General features: G+C 39.1%; 2 protein-coding genes across 2 annotated transcripts; both read right to left on the bottom strand.

The window, feature by feature from the left end:
* Positions 1 to 4290: 4290 nt before the first annotated feature.
* On the bottom strand, positions 4291 to 11634 carry LOC102716870 (nodulin homeobox). Its single transcript, XM_006654067.3, has 17 exons — positions 11556 to 11634; positions 10638 to 10769; positions 10417 to 10572; positions 9835 to 9918; positions 9605 to 9730; positions 8445 to 8660; positions 7902 to 8033; positions 7681 to 7776; positions 7416 to 7577; positions 6987 to 7278; positions 6777 to 6899; positions 6624 to 6696; positions 6375 to 6435; positions 5940 to 6050; positions 5411 to 5860; positions 5295 to 5329; positions 4291 to 5132 (listed from the first exon to the last, which is right to left on the bottom strand). Exons 2-17 carry the CDS (start codon positions 10761 to 10763, stop codon positions 4574 to 4576), a joined length of 2802 nt encoding a protein of 933 aa, XP_006654130.1. The 5' UTR covers positions 10764 to 10769; positions 11556 to 11634; the 3' UTR covers positions 4291 to 4573.
* A 2216-nt stretch (positions 11635 to 13850) lies between these two features.
* Positions 13851 to 21966, bottom strand: LOC102716594 (sister-chromatid cohesion protein 3). Its single transcript, XM_006654066.3, has 22 exons — positions 21856 to 21966; positions 21598 to 21754; positions 20801 to 20913; positions 20633 to 20725; positions 20315 to 20478; positions 19996 to 20232; positions 19651 to 19795; positions 19366 to 19544; positions 18569 to 18714; positions 18345 to 18472; positions 18097 to 18270; positions 17061 to 17222; positions 16781 to 16981; positions 16573 to 16710; positions 16276 to 16476; positions 16019 to 16163; positions 15753 to 15859; positions 15450 to 15590; positions 14805 to 15070; positions 14601 to 14725; positions 14242 to 14505; positions 13851 to 14095 (listed from the first exon to the last, which is right to left on the bottom strand). Exons 1-22 carry the CDS (start codon positions 21886 to 21888, stop codon positions 14082 to 14084), a joined length of 3333 nt encoding a protein of 1110 aa, XP_006654129.2. The 5' UTR covers positions 21889 to 21966; the 3' UTR covers positions 13851 to 14081.
* Between the last annotated feature and the right edge of the window lie 1466 nt (positions 21967 to 23432).

Raw genomic sequence — 23432 nt, 5'->3', positions numbered from 1 at the left:
AATAGTTTTATTTTTAATATGGTGAGTGGTCAAATGTATGTTTAAAAACCAACATCGTCAAACATAACAAACCGGAGTACATCATAACGTTTGGTGAAGGCAAAATATTTCAGACACCAGAGAGGTGGACTTGGTGATGATGTTACAACCGCTTATAAAACAAACTTTAAATTTTATATCTTAATTTTAGAATTGAATTTGTCATATATTTTCATCATGGTTTATTTTACCATTTTTCAATGGGTCACTGTGGGCACATGTATAAAGTTTTTTTCCGTAAATTATTTTTTATTATAAAGATAGGGTTATCCTTTTCTAAAAAGTGAAATGATGGGAGCCCACATTTGGTCTAAGGTCTTAAGAATTATGCGGTTATCTTCCTTCCTAAGATGCATTTTGTACTTAATATCTCAATATTACAGTTATATAGTACTATTTTCCTATATAAATTACCATATGTACCTGGGGCACATTCAACGGTTTATTTTTGGCTCATTAGTCGCACACAAAAAAAACAATATGATTGACATGGTTAATTGAGTAATAATTACTAGAAATTAAGAAATGGACTTTTTAAAATCAACTTATTCATAGAAGTTTTCACACGAAACACATCATTTGATGACTTAAAAAAATATGTGTCAGTGAAATACAAGGAGTAGCCAAGCTATTTTTGGCAGACCAAACGAAATACAAATATTATGATTAATGAGAAAATGAGGACTAGTAAACTAGTTTATTCTAATAACGGTACAGTAGAACAACAAAGGTAATAGAGAAGTACCAGATCTAGCTGCAGCCGTTGGATGAAGATTGAATGGTCTAGATTTGAGCTAATGCCACCCTCTGCATTAGCTTCTCTAATGCAGAGGATCCGGTTCCTGTCCGGCCTCCCTCTGTTGCAGCTGTAGGGCTATATGTATAGGTGGTGTTAAGTTACCAAATTTTTTTTTTTGTTACATAATTCACATCAAACGTTTGACCGGATGTTGAAAGGGGTTTTTGGACATGAATGAAAAAACGAATTTCACGGTTAGCCTAGAAACCGCGAGACGAATCTTTTGAGCCTAATTAATCCGTCATTAGCACATATTGGTTACTGTAGCACTTATGGCTAATCATGAACTAATTAGACTCAAAAGATTCGTCTCAAGATTTCTTTCATAACATAACTATGCAATTAGTTTTTTGGTTCACCTATGTTTAATGTTTTATTCAGATGTCCAAAAATTCGATGTGATGTTTTTGGAAAAAAATTTGGAAACTAAACAAGGCCATACTTTGGCCACGTTTAGGCTATGTTTAGTTTCCAAAAACTTTTTTTAAAAACATCACATCAAATTTTTAGACATTTAAATGAAGCATTAAATATATATAAACATTAAAACTAATTACACAGTTATGGAGAAAACAGTGAGATGAATCTTTTGAGACTAATTAGGACATGATTAGTCATAAGTGCTACAGTAACCAACGTGTACTAATGACGGATTAATTAGACTCAAAAGATTCGTCTCGCGGTTTCCAGGCGAAATCTAAAATTTGTTTTGTAATTAGACTACGTTTAATACTTCAAATGTGTGTTTAAAGTTTTGATGTGATGTTTTTGCAAAAAAATTTTACAAACTAAACAAGGCCCTAGTTTGCAAATTTTTTTGGAGAAATGTCACGTCAACGCGTACGGTCACACATTTAAAGTATTAAACGTAGTCTAATTACAAAACAAATTTAGATTTTGCCTAGAAACCTCGATATGAAATTTTTGAGCTTAATTAATCCGTCATTAGCACATGTTGGTTACTGTAGCACTTATGGCTAATCATGTTCTAATTAGGCTCAAAAGATTCGTCTCATGATTTTTCCCATAATTGTGTAATTAGTTTCAGTGTTCATATATATTTAATGCTTTATTTAGGTGTCTAAAGATTTGATGTGATGTTTTTGGGAGAAGTTTTTGGGAACTAAACAGGGGCTTTGTTACCCATGGAAGTGTGTAACTATGCCGTGTAATTGTAGTTTGGAGCTCTGCTATTTTAGATAGAGAAAATCTAAGAAATATCATTAATGAAAACGAGTTCTAAAAAAAAGTCACGATATAAACGAATTTATTCGAGAAATATCATCGTCGTTAGAGTTCCGTCCATTTCTACCACTATCGCTAAATACATTGTTCATACTATAGCACTTAACAGAAAAATATTGACGAAACCTTAACGGTAATAGTATTTCTTAGATAAATTCGTTTGTATAATGGCATTTTGCAGAACTTACGTTCGTCGATGATAAAATTAAGTTTTTATCAATGGAATTTGTTAGATTTTCTCTTTTACATAATCGTGGAGGACTTACCCCAGTAACCAACATGTTGGTTGGGATAGGATTTCAAGTTTAATTTGTAAAGATTTATGCCTTCGTATCATTTTAAGTACTGCAACACCTAATGAGAGAATTCTTTGCGGTGTTGCGGTATTATTTGGCTTCTATTGTATTGTCACTAATATAAGAACCATCACGGTTCTTCAAACCAAGTTCTCACCAGGGTTCAGCAAACCACCACCAAAACCTATGTGGCTATCATGATTATCGCGGCGCAAAACTACAGAAAAACCGCAATGGTCAGACCATCTCGAACCCTATCGCTTGAGCAAGAGGGTGCTAAGGCCATTGCCCGACGCCCACCATCAGGGCACGCTAAGAAGGCCCCCTCAATCTTGTTGTCGTCATCATCATCGTTCACAACAGTCGACGAACAATGTCAATAGAGTCTAATGGCCACTAGTCGCCTATTCTCCTTGATGGGTGAGGACCACCACCCGGAAATCTTACGACATAGGCGATGAAGGTTTACCAGTCACGTCCACGTCCTAGAGGACATGGCTACGGTTAGCAATTTCCACTACGGGGGCAAGGCACATTTTGGCCCCGCGGGGATTCGGGGCTAGGGCCTCAGTTTTGGTCGGAGGTGAAGGCAGGGGAGGGTTTATACCCACGGAGACCCAAGGAGGTCTATTAGACTTTTAAATTTAGTAAAATGAAGGACCAAAAGACAAAAGCTCAATAAAAATCTAACTAAACCCTAGCTTACACACTCTCTCTCCCTCACTATATCTCTCTTGATCCTTCTCCCTTTCTAGGCGACAGCATCGACCCCGTGTGATGGCGGCGTCCGAGCACAACGGCGCGGCATGGCCACAGGGTGGTGCAAGGATATGCTTCGACGCGGCGAAAGGGGGGCGTGACGTGACGACATGGCAACTGCGTGTAGCGCAATGATTGAGCGACGCGGCGGCCACCATCTTCACGTCGTCTTTAACGGTAGGTTCTCTCTGTGCATGATTCCTCGAAGGCGTCAATGCCCCGTCTGAGTCTAGGGATCCATCGAGGTAAGGTTAGGGAAGGATTTCGCCCCATTTTCTATTTCAGGGCTAGGGTCAAGGATGAAGTTTGGAGTTGGAACTAGGGTCGTTCTTGCCCAACCCGATCCCGACCCGCCCCGTTGCCAACCCTAGACATGACTTATGAGAATTGACAGTCTATCACGTTTACCACTCACTCCCAATGCTACCGGTCACATCATGGATTCCATTAAGAGAGATAAGGCGTGTACATTAAATATCTTCCCTAGAAGACGTAGGACATATTTATTGGGCTCTATAGCCATATTCTCTTCATGATACCATGATATTCTCTTAAGGCTATATAAGAAAAACTTTGTCAGGAGTTCGAGCTCTTAGTTCAAGACCTCTCAATTTATAACTCACCAAATCATAAGAACACCACCAAAGCCAAAGTAGAATATTACATCTCCACGTGGCCAGACCTATGTACTTGTCATAGTCTGTGCTCTTTCTTAACACAGTTTCACTGCACCTCATTCGAGCTAGCGACCTCTACCATGACCCCTGGATCAAAAACTCAAAAAGGGGTCACACGATCTCTCGCTGATGGACGGAAGGAGTTCATCCTCCAACATGTATGAACATGTTGCAGAGGATCAATGTAAAACAGCATGTCTCATGATAAGAATTAGGGTATTCGGTTTAGAGAAATGCTGTAGAATTTAAGGAACTAAACGGTTTCGTGTGAAAATCCGTAGCCCAAATCTTACCGGTTTATCTTACCGACAAAGCCAAGCCAGAAAAGCTACTAATGTACTAGTGCAATACGAAACTATCTGTAAGAGGTAAATTTCGACTAAACAATCTGTCCTAATGCAATATGACAACTAAGTGAGATATTTATTTACTGGGGAGAAAACGCATAATAAACAGCAGCTACTTGGAAAAAATTTTGCACCTAACAGAAGACGAATAGCATAATTGAGTAACTTTGGGTGTATTTCTAACTAAACAAGTCCAGCATTCGATCGATGGATACAACAGTCATCACATCAGACAGGGCTACGGCTTGTACATGATATTAATTTACTTGAGCAGCTCAGTTGCTTGCCATAGAAACTGCTCCAGAAGATTCATGGCTTCTGATCCTAATTTAAACATGTTTTTTTTTTCTACTTCTTGTACTTTCTTGGTGTCACAGCATCTTTCTACGCACTACAAAGAGAAGTTCGGACTTACTGCACCACTGGAGAGAGTCTGATGACATCCCACGCTACCCGCATCACGCCACCGTTCCTTGATTCTGCCTCTTGGAATGTTCTTCCTGATGCTTCAGTGGGATGAGGCAGCTCCCTCCATTTCTCAATCTTAAGCTCAATAACATCGACGACGCAAACACGACTATCTTGCAGGCCCTTCCCTTGTATCCTCCCCTCAACTTGGAAGATCTTACCCCTGCCGACCTCCTTCCCATCGTTATCAATGAGCGAAACAAGACGCCCAGGTTCAAACGAGAACGATCTTGTGAAAGGGCGACTGAGCATGATATTTTGATTGAACTCTGCTTGCGATGTTGTCTCACTGCCATCTGGGCTCACAAATCTGCTGCCCTTGGATATACCTAGAGCACTCATGACCCTCGCAGGTGGCAAGTAGCTCTCTTCGCCAGCACTTTCTGAGGAGTCACAGAGGTGGGGAGTAACTGGTGTAGAAGGCTTATCTGCATTCTCACCCTCAGATAGTACACCTCTTTCTTTCGCAATACGAGCAAGCTTAGCTTTTCTATTGTTCAGCCTGGAATTTAAAGAAAATGGTTGTCACAAGCAAGCCACAGACTGAGTCGTAAGAACAGTACAGAATTAAGGTGTGAACTTAACGAATAAAAAGTTAGTTATGCTATGCAAGTAATGGTAAAATGCTAAGGAAAAGGAAGAACAAATAGAGCTTCAGGGTTACCAATTCTTTAGTTGAGATGATGTGATCTCCGAGCCCTGAAAACACATTTTCATGAATGATACAAGTATATCTAAGATTTTGATCTAATAATAGAATAGCCAAGTGAAGGACTATACCTGCGCACTCAACTTATCTGACCATGCCTGCAGCAAAGCGGCATTCTTATGCATCTCAGGCTCATCAACCAGAGCCTTTTCAATTTCATTTATTTGCCTATCATTCATAATGGTCCGCTTCCTTCTCTTAGGTTGTCTCTCATCATACATGCGAGTGTCTCCTTTCTCATCATCTTGAAGACCATTTTCCTTTGTATCTGGTGTTTTGAAATGGTCCATACTGCTGGATGGAGGGTCAAGATCCATTTTGCCGCGCTGGAGCCCTGTACCAATACTAGTACCTCCCCCCAGAAAGCCTGTGCTAGTTCTTGCAACACCGAGATGGACTAAGTCCTGACCAACTGAATTCTGCAGGAACCCACCATTTAAAGTGGCAGTGCTTCTCGGAGTCTCATCCCTGGCATTTCCCTCTTGCTTCATTGAGGGTGTTGGTGTAGGCTCTTCCACATTCTGTGAATTACTTTTGTTGCGATCAGATGAATTACCACGTCAATGGCTAACATAGTGAACAACTGAACTATATACCTACCTTCGAAAGGTTATTCATACTGGAATCTGGAGCAGCAGTACTTGTTAGCAAGGGTTGCTGCACTGGCTTAAAATCTTCATTGCTTTCTGATGACGGATCAATCTTTACTGCCTAAAGCATCCCAGGATGAGGTCAGATCGAATCATCGAACATTTGATTTTAAGTATATTGCTTAAAGTATGAAGCGACTATCTGGTGTAAGGGTCAAAACTATTTTTCCAATCACCTACCATACAAAAAAATGATTAATATTGTTGATTAAAAAAGCTTGCCAGAATGCAAGCGATATACTTGGACAGTTTAACCATTATTGTTCGAATTGACATTTGTAGGTGATCCCTCAAGGAATAGAAGGGAACCAGAGACCTTAAGCACAATGCTTTGGTATGCTGGTGGTCACTATGATTCTAAAAGTATTGTGAAAAGTAAACAAACCTGGGGTGTTCTCTGTCCAACATGTGATTCACACCAAGTGTGCAACTTATAAGCGAACTCACTGCAAATAGGAAAATTCATGTTTTGCATAATTATCAGTGAAGTATTTCAAACATAAATTATATGCTTGGTGCAACAAATTAAAACCAAATGTTTGACCCACAGAATTAGCCATGAAACAAAAGTTTGTAAAGACTTTCTACATGGGATGCTAAGTAACATGGCAAGTAGTCAAAATGCTTTAACTACCTTAACAATTGCACGTCTTCCTCGTTTAACAGGTTATTAGGAATTAATGACCTAGCATACTCAGACAAAGATCCTGCCAAGCCCACAAAAAACAGGTTATACGTACAGTATAATAAATAAACATAAATTGGATAAAAGTGTAGGCCACTGTACCCAAGTTTCTGCAAACTGTAGTGGCATTAAGATCATCTGATGTTGGATGATCAATTGATGATCTGAGATTCCCTGATACCAAGTACTTCTGAAATTTCTGAAGAAAGAGGTCTCTTTCTTGCTCTGTTAACAATGATAGTGGAACTTGCTTTTAACAATAAATCAACATAGCAACTTAGCAACTTCTAGCAGAAAAGAAAAGGTACTGACCTTCGCATATGTTTGGAACAAAAACATGCAGATTTGCAATTATTTTCACCACACAAGATGTTCTTGTCTGTGCATAAGCTACAGAAGGCATACTGATAGGGCGAAAAGGGCATGAGTAGTTAGCTTTAGCTTCAGTCAACTTGTTACCAGCAGCTGCCAGTGCCAGCTCAACTGCACCAAATGGATCATAATCAAGATTAGCGTCTTCTTCTATCACTGGCAGATTGACAGAACACCAGTTTGAGACAAATTCATCATGAGGAATAGCCAAAATTTGGGTCAGAAACGGAATCTGCAAAGGAGATGAACAGGAGGAACTTGATTAACACATTATGTTTGCTAGAGAAAAAAAAAAACATTTTTTTCAGTTGACAAATAGAAAACCAAATCAAGATAAAAGTATAAGTAGTTACTCAGTGCAAGTCTTACAGTATTAGTTATAAAGGAAGATCTGAAGTTTGAATCATCAGAAAAGACATCAACTAGACGCAACGCACTGATAAGCACAGAACCCATGGGGAAACTCTTATCATGAGAATCCGAAGTAAGTTTTTGTTTTCTTCCAAACGCAGTCTTCAGCAAATCAAGAACCTGCATGCAATGTAAGGATTTGCCAGTAACTTAACAAAATTTCCTGAGCCAACAGGAACAGACTTAACATTTCAAAGGTTGTGATCAGCCTGGTAGAACTAACCTCTAGTGCCAAGGTTTGACCTAGTTGCATGCTCTTTGGTGAAGTGGCGACTTCATCAAGGTAAGAAACAGTTTCAGCTTCACAAAGTTGGAGCAACTAACAATAGTTTTGTACCAAGGATTTAGTTAGTAACCCAGTATTGTGTAAACACTACATATAATAGAACTCATTAATTATTTATATGAAGCAAAATCATGTACCATTACTCATGACCAACTTACAATAGAAAGAATCTTAGCCTTCAACCTGGATACAGAAGCAGCAATATCAATTGATCCCTTCAGACACTCCGCAACATCTAACTTCAATATAGTTTGAGAGAGTGACAGTATACCTCCATTCCTAGAGAGTTCCTGTGTTATGAAAGATGTTCCTTCAGATCTCAGCTTCCAAGTTCCAAAATATTAAATATAACAATATATAGTAAAAATTTGAGGATTTTATTCTACTACTCATATTTTTAATAGAATGAACAAATGTGTAGGCTTCAAAAAGAATATCTATGTATGGTTCTCGAACAAGACTAGTGATCTGTTTTGTGGAATTATCAAGGGAGTAGCAAGAGCAAAGCATGTAAATTAATAGAATACTGCAACCGGAGAACAAAAAAATATTCCTCAAGGTACACACATTTTTATCATCAAATCAGTATAATATAACATGTATAGTTTATATGTTATAAAGGGAACAGATGAACCAGTTAAACGGTTTTTGCCTCAACAGTGAAACCAAAGATAAATGGCATTTGTAAACATATGAAAGACCTTGTTTTTTAAAATACGATCTCGGAACAACTTCTGCTGGCACAGTAACAAAAGAAACTGCAATGATGCTTCACACTGTTGGCAGATGAAGTGTGTGAGTCGTGAGTCAAAAGGGCCAACAGAAAAGGTGTCGGTGCTCAATGTTGACAACCTGTAACTCAGCGACCTAACATCATCATGGAGGCTATCAAAGGCCACATCCATAAAGATATCAACCTGACAATGAAACATCAAACATTAACATAAGAGATAAAAAAAAAACTTGAAGGATAAGTGCCTAACTACCAAATACATGTATTGCTGTCTTGCTGGAAACATAGCAAACATTTTATGATCAAGAGTCTGCAATAGTGACACAGCTCAGACTTTGTTTCCTTTTAAAAAATCTTTCTAACTGTCATCTATAAACACAACTACACAAGTGACATAATTCAGTCAAATACTATCACAGTACAAGACTATCTTATGAAACTTAGTATGGACTATGTATTTTTGTATCACGTAAAGCAGTAGGATAGCTTGAGCCTTGAAGTAAAACATTATCTTATGAAATGTTTTAATGAGGCAAAAGATGGAACCCTGTAATCATATGGCCCATACAAAGAAATATACAAGTTTGACCAGTGCTACTGTTAATAGCAAAAATATATTGGTGTACTAGCTAGCTGTTAGCACAGAAACTTTTTTTTAAAAAAACACAACAGAGTGCATTAACAGAACGACTGTTGATATAGTTAGTTTGCATTACAAAATTAAATGGTAGCTAGATTTATCATTGATGCGTGATTGAACCAAAGAAGGCCATGTCAGCATAGGTTAGTTCAGATGAATGTTTTTTTAACCTTAAAAGATAAGGGCACACATTCCACATCATATTAAAGACTATTGTGTCACGAGGACAAAACCAACAATGACATGGTATTATCATGTACAAAATCAACTTGCACTGCCGAGAAACTATTATAGACAAGCTGGCAAGGAGGATGGTTCTAAAAAAAATCAGGTCCTGAACTAAAGCAAGATAAACGGCATCAAAAATCAATAATATTTCAAGGATTAATTTCCAAACCATCATAAAATTCTGGAGACTACATCTTATGCTTTTCTTTAGGAATGAAAGATAAACTAAGTTAGACATATACTAACTTAACATGTGTTACCTTTGGATGTGCAAGCAGAATATGGACAAGTTCATGCCATTGAGATGAAAAGTAACTTGTCAACAGATGAAGAGTGGCTGCTACAAGTGATGAATGTATAAAAGGAGAAACACCAAGATGATTTTCCTAATTTAAAATAATAGCTGTCACCGTAAATTAGTACGAAATGATAACCTCAAAAAGCATCAGTATATAGCACTCAATAAATAATTCGGTGGCACGAGACGAACCTTCTTCCAGTGCGAAAGAATAGATAGCACAAAAAATATCAGGTCCATGACTTGTTCAGACAATTTCACATCATCAAGAAGAACCTACAAGAAATAAACAAACATTAGTCTCAACACTAATCGGTCAGTTCAGTTTTAACAGATATTTAAATTATGGCAATGACTAGATGGAAAAGAAGAGCTGCATTACATAACTCACAATACTAGGAACGAAATAATAATCCCTCTGTCCCAAATTATAGGGCACCCATAATTTTAGGAAAAATCAACACCTACAATCTGACTAATATTTAGACCAATAATTTATATGTTTAATGAAATGCATGTCATATCGTTAGGTTCATATTTGAAAGTGCTTCCATGTGATAATGACTCTGTAGCCATTGATAATATATTATAAAAGAAAATGATGGTCAAAGTTCTGCATTGGAGCTGTGTAAAAAACTTGCACGCCCTACAATTTGGAACAGAGGGAGTACACAGTAATATTGTCGATATGATGTGATTCACTAGCTTACATGGCATGAAAATAAACTCAAAGCATATCATGATTCAAGAGGAAAGAAAGGTTGAATTGTTAACCTGCTCCAGCCTAGTGTGGCGAGCTGCTAACTCAGACAAGCTATGCAAGAAGCGCATTCCACGTAGGACATACGCTAAATCTGAACCTCTTTCAAGTTCCAAACAAACAGCAAGAAGGTGGAGAGGAAGCGAGGACACAAGCTTTTCCATGTCCACCTGCAAAGAGAAACATATGTCAGGGAAAAGAAAATCAAATATATGTAAATATTATGCATGTGCACCTGATTTGTGCCATCATCTTCAGTCTTTGCCTGCAAGACAAAGTTCTCTGACTCCTTCAGCATCTCACCGAGTTCTCTAGAAGTTAGCCCACTGAGTTCCTCAACGACTGATACCATGTCTATCATCTGAACCTAAGAAACAAAATGAGAGCTTGTGTAGTTAGAGAAACTACCCCACAGCCCCCCATTAGTTTGCACAGGCAGTGACAAAAAGCATCGTGCGCTCGTGGCTTGCAAGTGAATTCATTCGGCAGTTGACGGAAATGATTGAACTAAGCAATTTCAAGGTTTTGTAATGAAATATGAACAATTCCCAATGTAAGGTCCACATTGCTATGGTGTATACACAGGTGAAGTCCTTAAGCAATGTAAGGTCCACATTTGCTTGGTGTATACACAGGAGAAGCCCTTAAGCAGAGATGGATACCGTCTACATAAAATGGGCAATCTTTATCTACCAAACCTATATTTGACCGCGACATGAATTGTGCCAGACAAATGAAAATGCGCCGACGGTCATTGAGAAGCAGCCAAAAACCGCATGTGTGAAACATTTCATACAGCAAACACCTAGATCAGCTCCTTCCGGGATTCTATTGCTGCATATGCAGGTTGCGAATGCAGACATGAAAAACAAAAACCTAAATAAATAAATAAATAAATAAAAACTCCACTCCTCTCTTCACTGAACCGTCGCGCACGCTGCTACGGTTCACAAGCATCAGAGCCGGACACGCCGCGGGGGATCTAGATGGCTCGATTTTTTTTCCACGCATCAAAGGAGGAAAAAAACACACCGGCGGAAAATAAAAAACTAGATGGTTTAGTTAATTAATCAGCGGGATCTCCCAGTCTACGCCGCAGCCGGTGCATGAAGCGACGGCAGCGAACGACGACGGGCGGGAGACGAACGGATACCTTCGACCTCGATCCGAAGCTCCGAACCGAGACGGGCGGCGGCGCCGGTGGGACGAGGAGGCCGGCCGCGTCGCCCGCTCCGGACCTGGTCGCCGCGGCCGCGCGCGCTTGTGGGGAGGGGGAGGGAGGGAGGGAGGCTAGGGGACCGGGTCGCGGAGGAGGAGGGGCCGCGCCTGCTCGCCGGCGCGGCGAGGGGGATCGCCGGCGGGCGTGGAGGAGAGAGAGAGAGAGAGAGAGGGGGGGGGGAGAGGGTTGGCGAGAGCTGCTGCTACGAACAGTCGTCGAGTGTTGTTTTTACGGTTTTGCCCTTCTCCGGAACCTTATTATATTATCGGTGGTGAACACCGCCCCGCCCAAACCCACGCCATGTTTAGCGTTTTAACCTCCGAGTTTTACACCAAACCGTCCTAATGTAATAATAATCAAAATACTTGCATTCGATGTGAGATGATTTATCATACGCCAACGGCCATCCATCCGCATATTGCTCTACTATGTTGGAGACTATGTTTTTTGAAATTATTAGTATCTTCTCTGGCCATCGTTGTTATCTCTCAATTCTTCTGCAATCACCATCAAGGTAATAAGCTTAAGTTCATCTACTGTAGACGTGGACATCAACCAGTTAAAAAAACAAATGGTATGCATGATCGCTGTTGAGGATTAATACTTCCACTACGATGAGTATTTATAGACTGCCCAAGCCCTTTATACTATTATCACCAACATATCTCTATATTTTTGAACTACTATGGTGATGACATCCTTGTAAAGCGGGCCAATCACGGTAAGAGAAAGTGTTTTGGTCCTCAAAGGAACGAGATGATGACGATGAGTTCGAGCGTGACGATGCGTTCAAAATATTGAAATATAGTGTTTTATGTGATAAAGCGACATGTTTCAATTAAATTTTGATTCTTTAATATTTTGATTTTTTTCCTTTTTTTGCTATTTTATTTTGATGTTTTAGTTGTTGGACCTCAGTATTCTTATTCATGTGAGAGAAATGTTTCAACCTGATTTTGTTTCATCTTTTTATTTACTCTCTCAATTTTAAAATAATTGATGCATTTATTTTGAAACGGATGCAATATTTTATAATATTACACTTCACTTTGCAATATATTTTATAAGTGTATATGTAATACTACTCCTTAGCACAATTTTCTCACATCTCACTAGTATATTTTTAAATGTTTCAACAATTACAAATATGACATGATGTTTCAGATATGGTTAAATCGGTCCCCTTTTTTTTTCTCAAATCGAACATCAACACTGTATCTTTTATTTAACCAGTAACATATGGATGTATTGCAATATACTTATGTAAGGTAGACATACATTAAGTCTATAGGAGAATTTTAACCAACTGCTTATTTTTGGTTTTGTTAGAGGTCGTGGTACAATATAAGGGAAGGAAGATTAGTAGTAGAGATGATGTTAATTTTACTCAGAAGCGTAAACTAAGAGCATCTATAAGAGAGGTCTAAAATTGATCCTAAAAATGAATTTTGAAAATTAAGCTAAAAAATATCTCCATTTTTACTCATTTCTAAAAAAATTTACTCATTCCTAGTACAAGTTATCCATTTTTAAATTCCTGTTGAAGGGTGTAATTTTTATGTCCAATATTTACAAATTTTTAGAAAGCAAAATATTAGTATTCTCTTATAGATGCTCTGGAATGTCTCGCGGTAGCAACACTAAAACAGTCTCAGTCCCCCAACTATTAAGCTTTTCCGGGGCTAAAAAAACCAGCTTGCTAGATTTGATTTGCCCATTTGACCTTTTGATGCTAGGGCGCAATTTTGCCCAGGGATAGATTTGGTACTTCTCAAAAAATAACTTATGCGGCTAGTTTCATCACACTACAGTGGTGGTTGAGATGTCTAAGATTAAGAGTATAAACGATTATATTAACTACTATAAGGTGGAATTTTTGTTTTAGAAATATCAAATGACAAGCTTTTATATATTTTTATATTTAGTAGCTTGAAAAATGTCCATAAAAATCTAAAATCCCTCGTGGGACAAGAAGCGGCCTTTGACAAGTTTCATCAGCATTAACAGGTGTGTAACATGCTTTCAGAACAAAAACACCAGTTCCTCGGTCCTTACTAGTAAATTTTCCATCTGGGACTATGAGTGTTTTTTAAACAAACGGCAAAATGGCACTAAATAGCTAACTAGAAAGTCCAGTCATCTCAGTAGCTAACAGGAAAGTCCAGTCAATCATAATGGAATATGCAAGCGTCTAAATATTATTACTACACAAGATAATATACACGGTTAGGAATAAAATTAACACATAACTAGCACGTTGTTTACAAAAGGAGTGGGCACCTAGGTACAAATTAATCATCTACAACGCCGTAACATGTAGAACAGACAGCATCAGCGGTTGCTTTGCACGGTCTGAGCGTCCCCATGACTAATGGGACAACACTCGTCAAGTCGTCCCCTAATCTGTTGCGTTCATTCGAGTCAGAGTGCAGTCATGTGTAACGACGTCAGTGCATGCCCTCAGCTGTTGCTTCCTGAAATTGCATTCTGTCGTTAGAAGCTGGAAACAGCTCAGAAAAAAAAAGGAGATGATGGAGACAGAGAAAGTATCATGGTTGGTGCCAAAACATCATCAGCGGATCCTATTTTAAGCGGTAAGAGCAAAATTCTGACCCTTTACCTGATGCCCTTGAAGGTCCTTTCTGACCGCTTGTTCCTTGTTGAGAAACCTTTAGTGATCTTAGCTTGGATGCAGAAGACCTAAACGTGTTGATCAAAGGCTGATCTGCATCATCGTTGTCGTCGTCTTCGCCATGCCCTTGGTCAGAGTCACTAACAGACTCTTCATCACTAGACTTGTGTCCATCAAAAAGATTCCTCGCAGGTACATCTCTAACCTTCCTTGGCCGACCCCTACGCTTTACAGGCTTTTCCTCCTTTTCCTCTGGAGAGGAAACAATAGAATCAGCCATAACTATAAGAGGAAAACTTTCCAGTTATGTAACGTAACAAGGGAAGTTCAGGCAGAGTTCAACGCACCCTGCAAAACCTCATTCTTTGCATGCTTATCACGTAGATGCTCTACAAACGTAAAGTATGGACGCCAAGCACTTGGATCTTCATTCGTATTGGTATCTTGAGTCCTCTTCTGTACGTCCATCAGTCTACATACAAAGAAATAAATGAAGATTGTGCATAACGTAAATCAATGGAGGGATCATAAATGATGAGTTAATGCCATACATGTCTGGTATATCTGACGATGGAAGTTTAGAAACAAATGGCAGGAGAGAAGCCTCGAGGAAAGACAATTGCTTTGGAAGGTCCTCAAAGGCATAAGAAACACCATCTTGGATTATCTTCAAGATCTCAGACTTGTTTTTATTGCGCGAGGCACCAACATAAGACCCCGCAAGCCGGCTAGCAAGATCTTGGCATTCTGAATAAGACTTGCCAATGAGGGCTTGATTTTCCCCTTCATGTACATGGGCCATATACCGCTCATATGCCTAGTTAAACAAATTGTAATACAAAGTGAGCTTAATATTGTGCACAGAAAAGTAATATCCTTGGTCAAAATACTTCGGAAATACAGTACATGGTTGATAAGGTTGGAAGTTTCTTGAAAAGTTTATTTTAAAAATTGTAAAAAGGTGAAGCAAATACTCCCTCTGTTTCAGGTTATAAGATGTTTTGGTTTTCCCTATATTCATCTATGAACCAATGAATATATCTATATTCATCTAGATTCGTTAGTATCCATAATTCCATATAAATCTAGGGAAATCCAAAACATCTTATATCTATAAAAATCAGTAATATAATATAATTATTAAATAGTTAACATAATAATCAATTATTGTGTGTATTGAAGATGGGACAAAATACCCTTTTCAGTGCCTCAAAAAATAAGGCAGACATGTTGCTATCAGCATTTTTCCGAAGTGAGCTGATTAGATGTTTAATTATCTCTGTAGTACTTGCTCCATGGGATACATAGTGAGAAGCAATCTCTGGGCCCAGGTAATCCTGCACGCGAAAAAAAAATTGCTAAGTTTACTTGTCTGTCAATAGGAAGCTACAAAGGTAACCAAATTATGGTCCAACAGAAGATAGACGCCAGCCATGTAGCTAGGCAAACATTGCTTGAGGACCTAACAGGTTATTACAGTCAGGAAACGCAGCAGAGACCTTTGAAACTGTATCAGCTAACACTAGCTTTGCAGCTGCAATCATGACAGCATCCTTGTTTGTGTCTTCAATGTATTCTTCGTTTGCATCTTCATCTTCTGTTTCATCTGTTGATGAACACGATCAATTTCAATTGTTAGCAAGAAGCCAGAAAACATAATAATTAAAAGAGTAGCACCAGCATGATGAAAAGGCTTTATTTAGAAATTTATATTTATAAACTATACTATGATGAAGTATAGAAGTACGTGCAACATCAAAGCAACCTGATATGCTGAGCTGTTGTTCGCACAGTTTCCAGAAATTCTGGACAACATCTAGTTGTGGTAGATATCCCAAACTCTCAAGCCTTGTTGAAGAATATTTTGGCTTCTTAAACAAGCACCACATCTCTGCAGTAATGACACAGACCTATAAAGAAAAGGCAATATTAAGTCAGGCGTACTTATTTACAGCCTGCAGGGAAGCATACAACACTAACAAACAGTGTTCCTTTCTTTATTGTTTAACTCAGAAGACTTACTCTGCAGGAAAGTATAGTGGTGCTCCTTCCCTCTTTCTGATAAGTAGGCAGAACCACCAAGTAATAATAGAGTTTTTCAAAAAGAGAGCTTTGCTTGGATAGAAGATCATCAATGGAAGCCTCAGATGGATTTTCACCATCAATTGCATTCAGGCACCATGCTAATTGAACGTACATGTTGAGGAGGATAAAGCTTTTTACCTAATAGTACACGATCATATTAACTAATATATGGTACCAAAAGTGAACTCATGCAAGACTGGAGTACAGATACCTAAATAATGATATGGTTCATACCTCATTATCCATATCTTTTAGATGACTAAGGATTCTGTACATGTCCTCAAATAAACCATCATTTGTGACAGGTTTAGACAGCTGAAGCTCATAAAATCGTTTCAAATTAACCAGGAGGGAGTATTCATCATCACCTGCCTGCAATGTACACAGCAACATGTTTATATTCACGGTTTTAGTACACACAAACTGAATAATACATGCATACCTCTACTTCCTTGATTGCAGTTTTGACTTTCAAAACCAACTCGTCTTCAAGATTCTTAAGTTTGTTTTCAGCATAATTTTGAAGATCCGCCTGGCAGTTAGTGCAACAGAAAGTAATTGCCTTGATGCAAGACCTCAAGGTATCCTTGTCACCATGTTTAAAGAAGGCATCCGCAATGAGATCTATGGCAGCCTTGAAATTCTGAACCAAAATGTACATGAAATTGTAAACAAACCAAGGACAAAGTTTGTGCAGAGGAACAAACAGCTGTTCAACTGACCTGATCTTGCCTTTTTAATGAGTACAGCTCAAGTTTCATAAGCATCATCATATCAATTAGAGGTGAGATCTTAGCTTTGTCAGATATGTATTTTCTTAAAAGCTGTGGATACTTCTTCAGCAAAGCAGTAGTTATTTCATGCTTGCTACTTTCCAATATTTCCTGCAGAACAATAATGCTCAGTAAAAATTCAACATATACATGAACAAAAACTAGCTTCGGCAAGGACTGAAGATGGGCCCAGAGCTCCATAAGCTGGAGTAGTCAAGGGGGAAGGGGTATAAACACGAAGGTTTGGTGCATTTGCAAGGTCGAGATATTTTTAAATAACTCAGTGATCAACAAGGTAAATTAAGAATTACCAAATCTTTACTAAATACAAGAGGCGGCCATGCTGGTGTTCTCCAGACCCAACTACACCAGTGGACATCTATAGTAAAATATATTGATGTGTTGAATTCTCTATCCTATATATATGCAGATGACAACTGGTATACTGTGAATTACGCATGCAATCCTCAAATTTAAAGTCCAATATTTATTTTATTTACGAAGGCAAGAATCTATAATAGTTATTTTGGAACTGTTGCAATGTACAGGCATATAAGCTAGTTAGGTATCATATTCACCAGCAGTATCTGCTTCAGTAACCATTACTTAACTACATAGTTTTCATGCAGTTGTAGTTACAACAATAAAACACACAAAAAAAAAATTGAACTGGTCTAAAAGAATTCCAAGAGCAGACTCAGAAGTGCAGTCTACATGACTAGCAATTATCTAACAATAGGTCTTTTAAAAGTTTTAACTTATTAGACTGTGAGAATAACTTTCAAAGTCAGTAACTGCAATCCTGGAACCAAGTGTAGAACATTGATTGTATCCAATGAAATAGACCTACATTCTGCACATAGCACTTACAAACCATAAAACACCACTAACTAAACAAGCAATGCAGCAGACGATAAGATCAAGAAATAAACAATCAATTAATTTACACCAGCAATATATGATATAACAGAAATGAAATTGGCACCTTCTGGCCTTTATTGTAGTACAACTTTCTATTGTCTGTTGCAGGAACTATCCTCTCCCCGACAGCCTTCTTTGCAGAGGCTCGCAGCATCCGAACTAGGTTGGTTCCATCTAAGTCAGTAAGCTCAGTTAATGGATTTTCATCCAGAAGCATGGATATTATACACTTCCAATCCTACAGAAAAGAGCATTGCAGTTATAGTGTTTAAGTCATACTGATAATAAAAATAGAAATAAAATTGAGTATACTTTCATAGCCTTCATGTCATCCCAAATATCATCAATGACATAAGAGCTCAGGACTGGATCATCGGAAAATTCCCTCAGAATTTGCAGCATTCGACCAATATGAACTTCTGATGAATCATTGTTTCCATCTGGAATTAGATATTATAATCAGTATCTGAATTAAAGAACTAGTTCGATAGCAAGACAAGGTGGCATAAGAGCAGAACTACTTCAGAGGCAAGTACCTCTTGCTCCGGACTGGGAGGTCTTGATGTTTTGTGCTATCAGATGATCATAAACTAATTCCCCTATTGCACGCCTGATCAGTGGAGGCTCATCAATAAGCAAATCGTATAGTGGACCTAAATCATCATCGCTCAAAAGTTGATGCCTGGAAAAAAATAAACAGCAGAAGTCAAATTGATTTCCGTACGAATAGGTTAAAACCATATACCAACTGATCCATCCAGCCATATCCACACCTATGTTTCAGTTTTGAATAATTAATATGCAACTCTTATGTATGCTTTTTTTACTAAAGAGTGCATATTTAAGCATGTATTTCTGCACGTATTTTATGATGATTCCAAATCCAAAGCTTGTGTAAATGCATGTTGAAAGTGTTTTTACAATGGTGCTTGTTGAAAACATTTCTGAATGTTGATATCGAACTGCGCAACATTACATCAAAAAGCTCATTTTAACACCCATGTTTACCACATGCCACTGGCCTATTCTAGTGATAAACTATCACTTATTTCTCTATGGAAATCGATGATAGCCTGATAGGCAAGCTAATTCACCAGTTCCTAGCTAAAAGTCCATCATTCCATTATGCTGGAAAATGCCCACGAAGAAACTTACCACTTGAAAATTTAGTTCTCATAGCATAGTGGCATACAACTACAAAGACCCTAATAGCAAACCATACCATTGAAAGTTACACAGCCCAAAATACCATATCTTAGGAAAGCTCTGGTAAAAGAAGGTTCCCAGTAATGACCTACACTTCACATGCATTGGATTTTTTTCCCAAACTCACCTCAGTAATTGCTTGATGAGTCCTATAGCTGACACAGCTACCGAAATATCAACATCATCTGCAAGCTGGATCATTCTACTGTAAAATCTCTCAGTAAAAAGACCAAGAGAAGGTATGTTTTCATCCACTTCATACAGGCTTTGTAAGGCAAGGACAGAAGTTCTTCTAACTCCAGCATTCTATAAAAACAGAAAAAATGCACAAAATGACATAATAAAAATTGTGCACGTCTCGTTGGTCAGAGAAGAGGTTCAACAAAAAACACAGAACTAAAATGTATGTTACCTTGTCATTAAGTGTCCAGCCTAGATATTTTAGGTATATATCTTGTAAGAAAAGCGATGGGTACGAGACGACCCAAACACCGAGTGATTTGATGCATGACATCCTGATCTCAGGGTCAACGTCACGATAGCGGTGCATGAATAACCTGCAAGTGGTAAAAGAATATGGTGGACATGCTATACTAGACTGGGATAAATGTACAGAAAACTGCATGTGCAAGTATTTTTTTTTCTCCTGATAATTGCATGTGAACCATATCTGAATGGTATAAATATCTGAGATATAAAAAAGCAGATAGTGTATATTAAAATGCAAGTTCAAGTGATTTGAAATAGAATATCTCACCCACTGAATATTTTCCGCATTAATTCCTCCAAGTAAGTAATGCTTTCATGAGTATGAGCTAGCCTTTTGTTGAGGGATTCAACAATCGGTCCATCACTCTGTTTTTTCTTCTCTGCATTCAACTGTCTTTGAGTGGTCTCACGCTGTCCACTGAGAGTCTTAGCAACAGATATGAAGGAAGTCACAAGCTGGAGCCCAATCAATGAGGCTACTTGGCGATAAACCCTTGGAGGAGTACTGAAATTCACCACAGTGCATTAGATGAATGCATCCAAGTGTCCAAAGCAAAGAAAACAATAAGGATTGCCAGATAAATTACCATGACAAAGCAACCACATAGTCCTTGATTTTTTGGAATAAGATATCATCAAATAATGGGCCATTCTGACACTCATGGACCAGGGTATCCCAAAAGGAAACAAGATTTTCTTTAAAGTTCTTAAGATCCTTCTGTTTAGAGTTGTAATTATCTTCCACCATACCCTATTTTTCAAGTTAAGGTTGAATCCAAAAGAGAGGATTACATAACATTTCAAGATTAGAACAGATAGGACAAACATAGTATGCACATTGAATAATCAACAAGGCTGCAAATAACGATTCCCCATTTCTGCTAGGAAAAATCACAGTAGGATACTTTTTTTGCTAGCTCAACAAGGGAAAACACAACGCTATCCACATCTGCCTCATCCAGGTAGTCTGCATAAAGCTCATGCCTAGCTCCACAAGCCTGTCATTATAAGATTCACTGGTTTATGGAATAGGCAGCCAAAATAAACTGCATTAAGAAGTTAACAACTATTACCTCAAACAGCATTGATAATATCTGAAACACCACAGATTTTGGGTTCGATTCATAATCCTCGACCAATTTTTTGGCAGCAAGGCTGATAAGTCTGCCATTATGTTTGATAATATCTGCAAGTTGCAATTTTTTTTAGGAATAAGCCACAAAATAAAGATAAAGTAACGTGTCGAATTAAGTGCCTAGGTCACAGATTTTGATTTGCATGCTACTATTATAGTATTTTAAATCTCGATGTATTGTTTCCACAAGCCTCTGGCATCATGTTGGGGCAGACACTACAATACTGACAGAACTATGGTGAGGGCAACCCAACTGAGTCAGCTCATATGTTTATGAATTATGACTCCATATGCAGTTCAAAATTGGCTTGCCACAGAATGATTTACATATTTGTGTGTGTGCTAAAAATTTGTAGATTTTACAAGAGGTGAGTAACAGGTGACAGTACCGAGCTAACTCAAACTTCAATCGAAATCAATGGTCCTCTGTTCAGCTAACAACCTAGAATGACTGGTTAAAAAAAGCAGGCCGAACAAAATTCTCCAGACCAACTACATAACAGAAAAAAAAAATCTAAGAGTTTGATGCCCTAAACTAAAGTAGCCGAACCCCAGGTCAAGCTTAGGAACCACCAATACACCACCCAGAGAGCCACATAGAACCTAATTCACCCTGCACCACTGTGAAGTAGCTCCAGATCAGCTCAGAATCTAAACGCTAAGCATTGCATCAGCGAAACCGACGAGGGAATGGTAAACAGGCCATAGAAGAGAAGAGCAAAGTATGCCGCGAACCGATGAGGGCTTGGTCCTCCAGCGCGGCCGCCGCCGCGGCGCTGGCGGCGCGCTTGCGCTTCGTCTGGGGGCGGGCGTGCCCCTCGGCCCCCGCGTCGTCCTCGTCCTCCAGGCCCGCGTGGTCCTCCTCCCGCGGCCGCGGCGGCCGCCCCCGCTTCTGCGTAGCGAAGAACACCCCCACCAAAAAAAAAAATCAAATAAAAATATAGAGAGAGGAAAATTCGCAAACCCAGCTTGGTGGGAGGGCGCTACGGTTACCGGGCGGCGCAGGGAGGCTAGGGTCTCGTCCATCTGGAGAGTGAGGAAGCGAGGAGCGCAAACCCTAGAGAGAGAGAGAGAGAGGAGGAGGGAGATGGAGTTTTTGGAGGTTGGGAGGGAAATGAAAAAAAAAAGTCAGACGGGGAGGGGAAGGCCCGAAGAGGGGAGTGAGAGGAGAAAGAAAGGGGCCGAAAATTTTGCCTGGACAGCTACGATTGCACCGAAGTTTTTTTTTAATATCAAATGTATCCTATAAACCTATACAAGTGATCCTCACTGACTTATTTTTAAACTTTGTGGTTGCTCCACGTCATCAGCTTACAGTCATTATTAGTAGATCATTAAGACTTAATTAGTGCAAAACACAACCATTTGACTTCTCCATGCACAGCTGGTTTTTTAGGCCCAACCATGAGACATTAGCTTCATGCGTTCAGCTGTTTTTTAGGCCCAAAACTGAAATGTTTAGCTCCATTTTTTAGGCCCAGGCATAAGATGTTTAGCTTTTGCTTCACGCCCAACCGTGAGGCAAAAAAACAGAACTCCCAGGTCGTTGCTCTCTTTCTCTTTCCGTATTTCTCTTTTGCTTCGTCACGCACAAAACTCCGTCGCCGCCGGCCACCATGGATGCATTCTGCTACGTCCTCTCCGTCGGACCTCACGCCCCCCGACCCCCCCCCCCCCCCCCCCCCGTCTTCTTGCGTGAGTGGTCCAAACAACACTCCCCCTCCTTTCCCCATCCCGTCAGTCGTCCAGTGCCCCCATCCTGGTAGTCGGCGAGTTCGTCGCTCCGGTGACCCCTCCACTCCTCGGTGGCAGTTCGGCGACTTCTCGCCTCCCTGGAGACCCTTCCCTTCCCGCCATTCCCTCTCAGGTCGTCCCTTCCCCTTCTCCTTCTTTGCTCAGCCTTCACACCGTTCGCCTCCTGAGACCACGGCCATAAATGGGAGCCACTGCTGCTTGATGGCTGCCATAAATAAATTAAATCCCTGTCTAACGGCCAAATCATCCCCCTCTTTTACTAATCCTTCAACCCACAAAAATTTCACCTCCTCATCCACCCTTCACCATCTTCGATTCAACCGAGTTTTCACGGCTACGAGGTTTTGAATCATTCTGCGAGCTCCATAGGTACTCCTTGAAATACTTCCAATTATTATTTGGTTGCTATATCCATTTTTGATGTTTCTGTTACACATTCCTATGCCTTTTTTATATGTACAGAGGTATATTTGAAATGCTTCCAATTATTATTTGCTTGCAATATCCATTTGTGATGTTTCTGTTACACATTCCTATGCCTTTTTTATATGTGCAGAGGTGTATTTGTTGTTAATACATAGATGTGTTATGCCTTTATTTATGTACAGAAGTCATTTTGCTGTTGAAAATCCATAAGAAAATATAGAAGACAAACATAGACAATATAACTAAATAAAATTTAGAGTAAAGCAATCAGACTTTTTACTCCCTTCAAACCACTTGAACTCATGCTTACTATTCAGTATTTATCTTTTTTATATCATTAAAGTTCTCAATCTATTCCTCGCAAAATTTTAAGGTACAAATGGGAATCT

This window comes from Oryza brachyantha, chromosome 5 (genome assembly GCF_000231095.2).
Source record: "Oryza brachyantha chromosome 5, ObraRS2, whole genome shotgun sequence".
In the NCBI taxonomy this organism is placed as follows: Eukaryota; Viridiplantae; Streptophyta; class Magnoliopsida; order Poales; family Poaceae; genus Oryza; species Oryza brachyantha.
Note: the sequence above shows the minus strand (reverse complement) of the source record. Positions and strands in the feature narration are given on the sequence as shown.

Coding starts and splice junctions, on each gene's coding strand:
- LOC102716594 (XM_006654066.3), bottom strand. CDS start 21,888: ATGGACGAGACCCTAGCCTCCCTGCGCCGCCCG. Junction 20,479..20,632: donor TTGTTGAGCTAGCAAAAAAA/GTATCCTACTGT, acceptor CTTGAAAAATAG/GGTATGGTGGAAGATAATTA. Junction 16,477..16,572: donor TAAAAGATATGGATAATGAG/GTATGAACCATA, acceptor GTGTACTATTAG/GTAAAAAGCTTTATCCTCCT.
- LOC102716870 (XM_006654067.3), bottom strand. CDS start 10,763: ATGATAGACATGGTATCAGTCGTTGAGGAACTCAGTGGGCTAACTTCT. Junction 7,279..7,415: donor CTTCCTTTATAACTAATACT/GTAAGACTTGCA, acceptor TCTCCTTTGCAG/ATTCCGTTTCTGACCCAAAT. Junction 5,133..5,294: donor TCATCTCAACTAAAGAATTG/GTAACCCTGAAG, acceptor TTTAAATTCCAG/GCTGAACAATAGAAAAGCTA.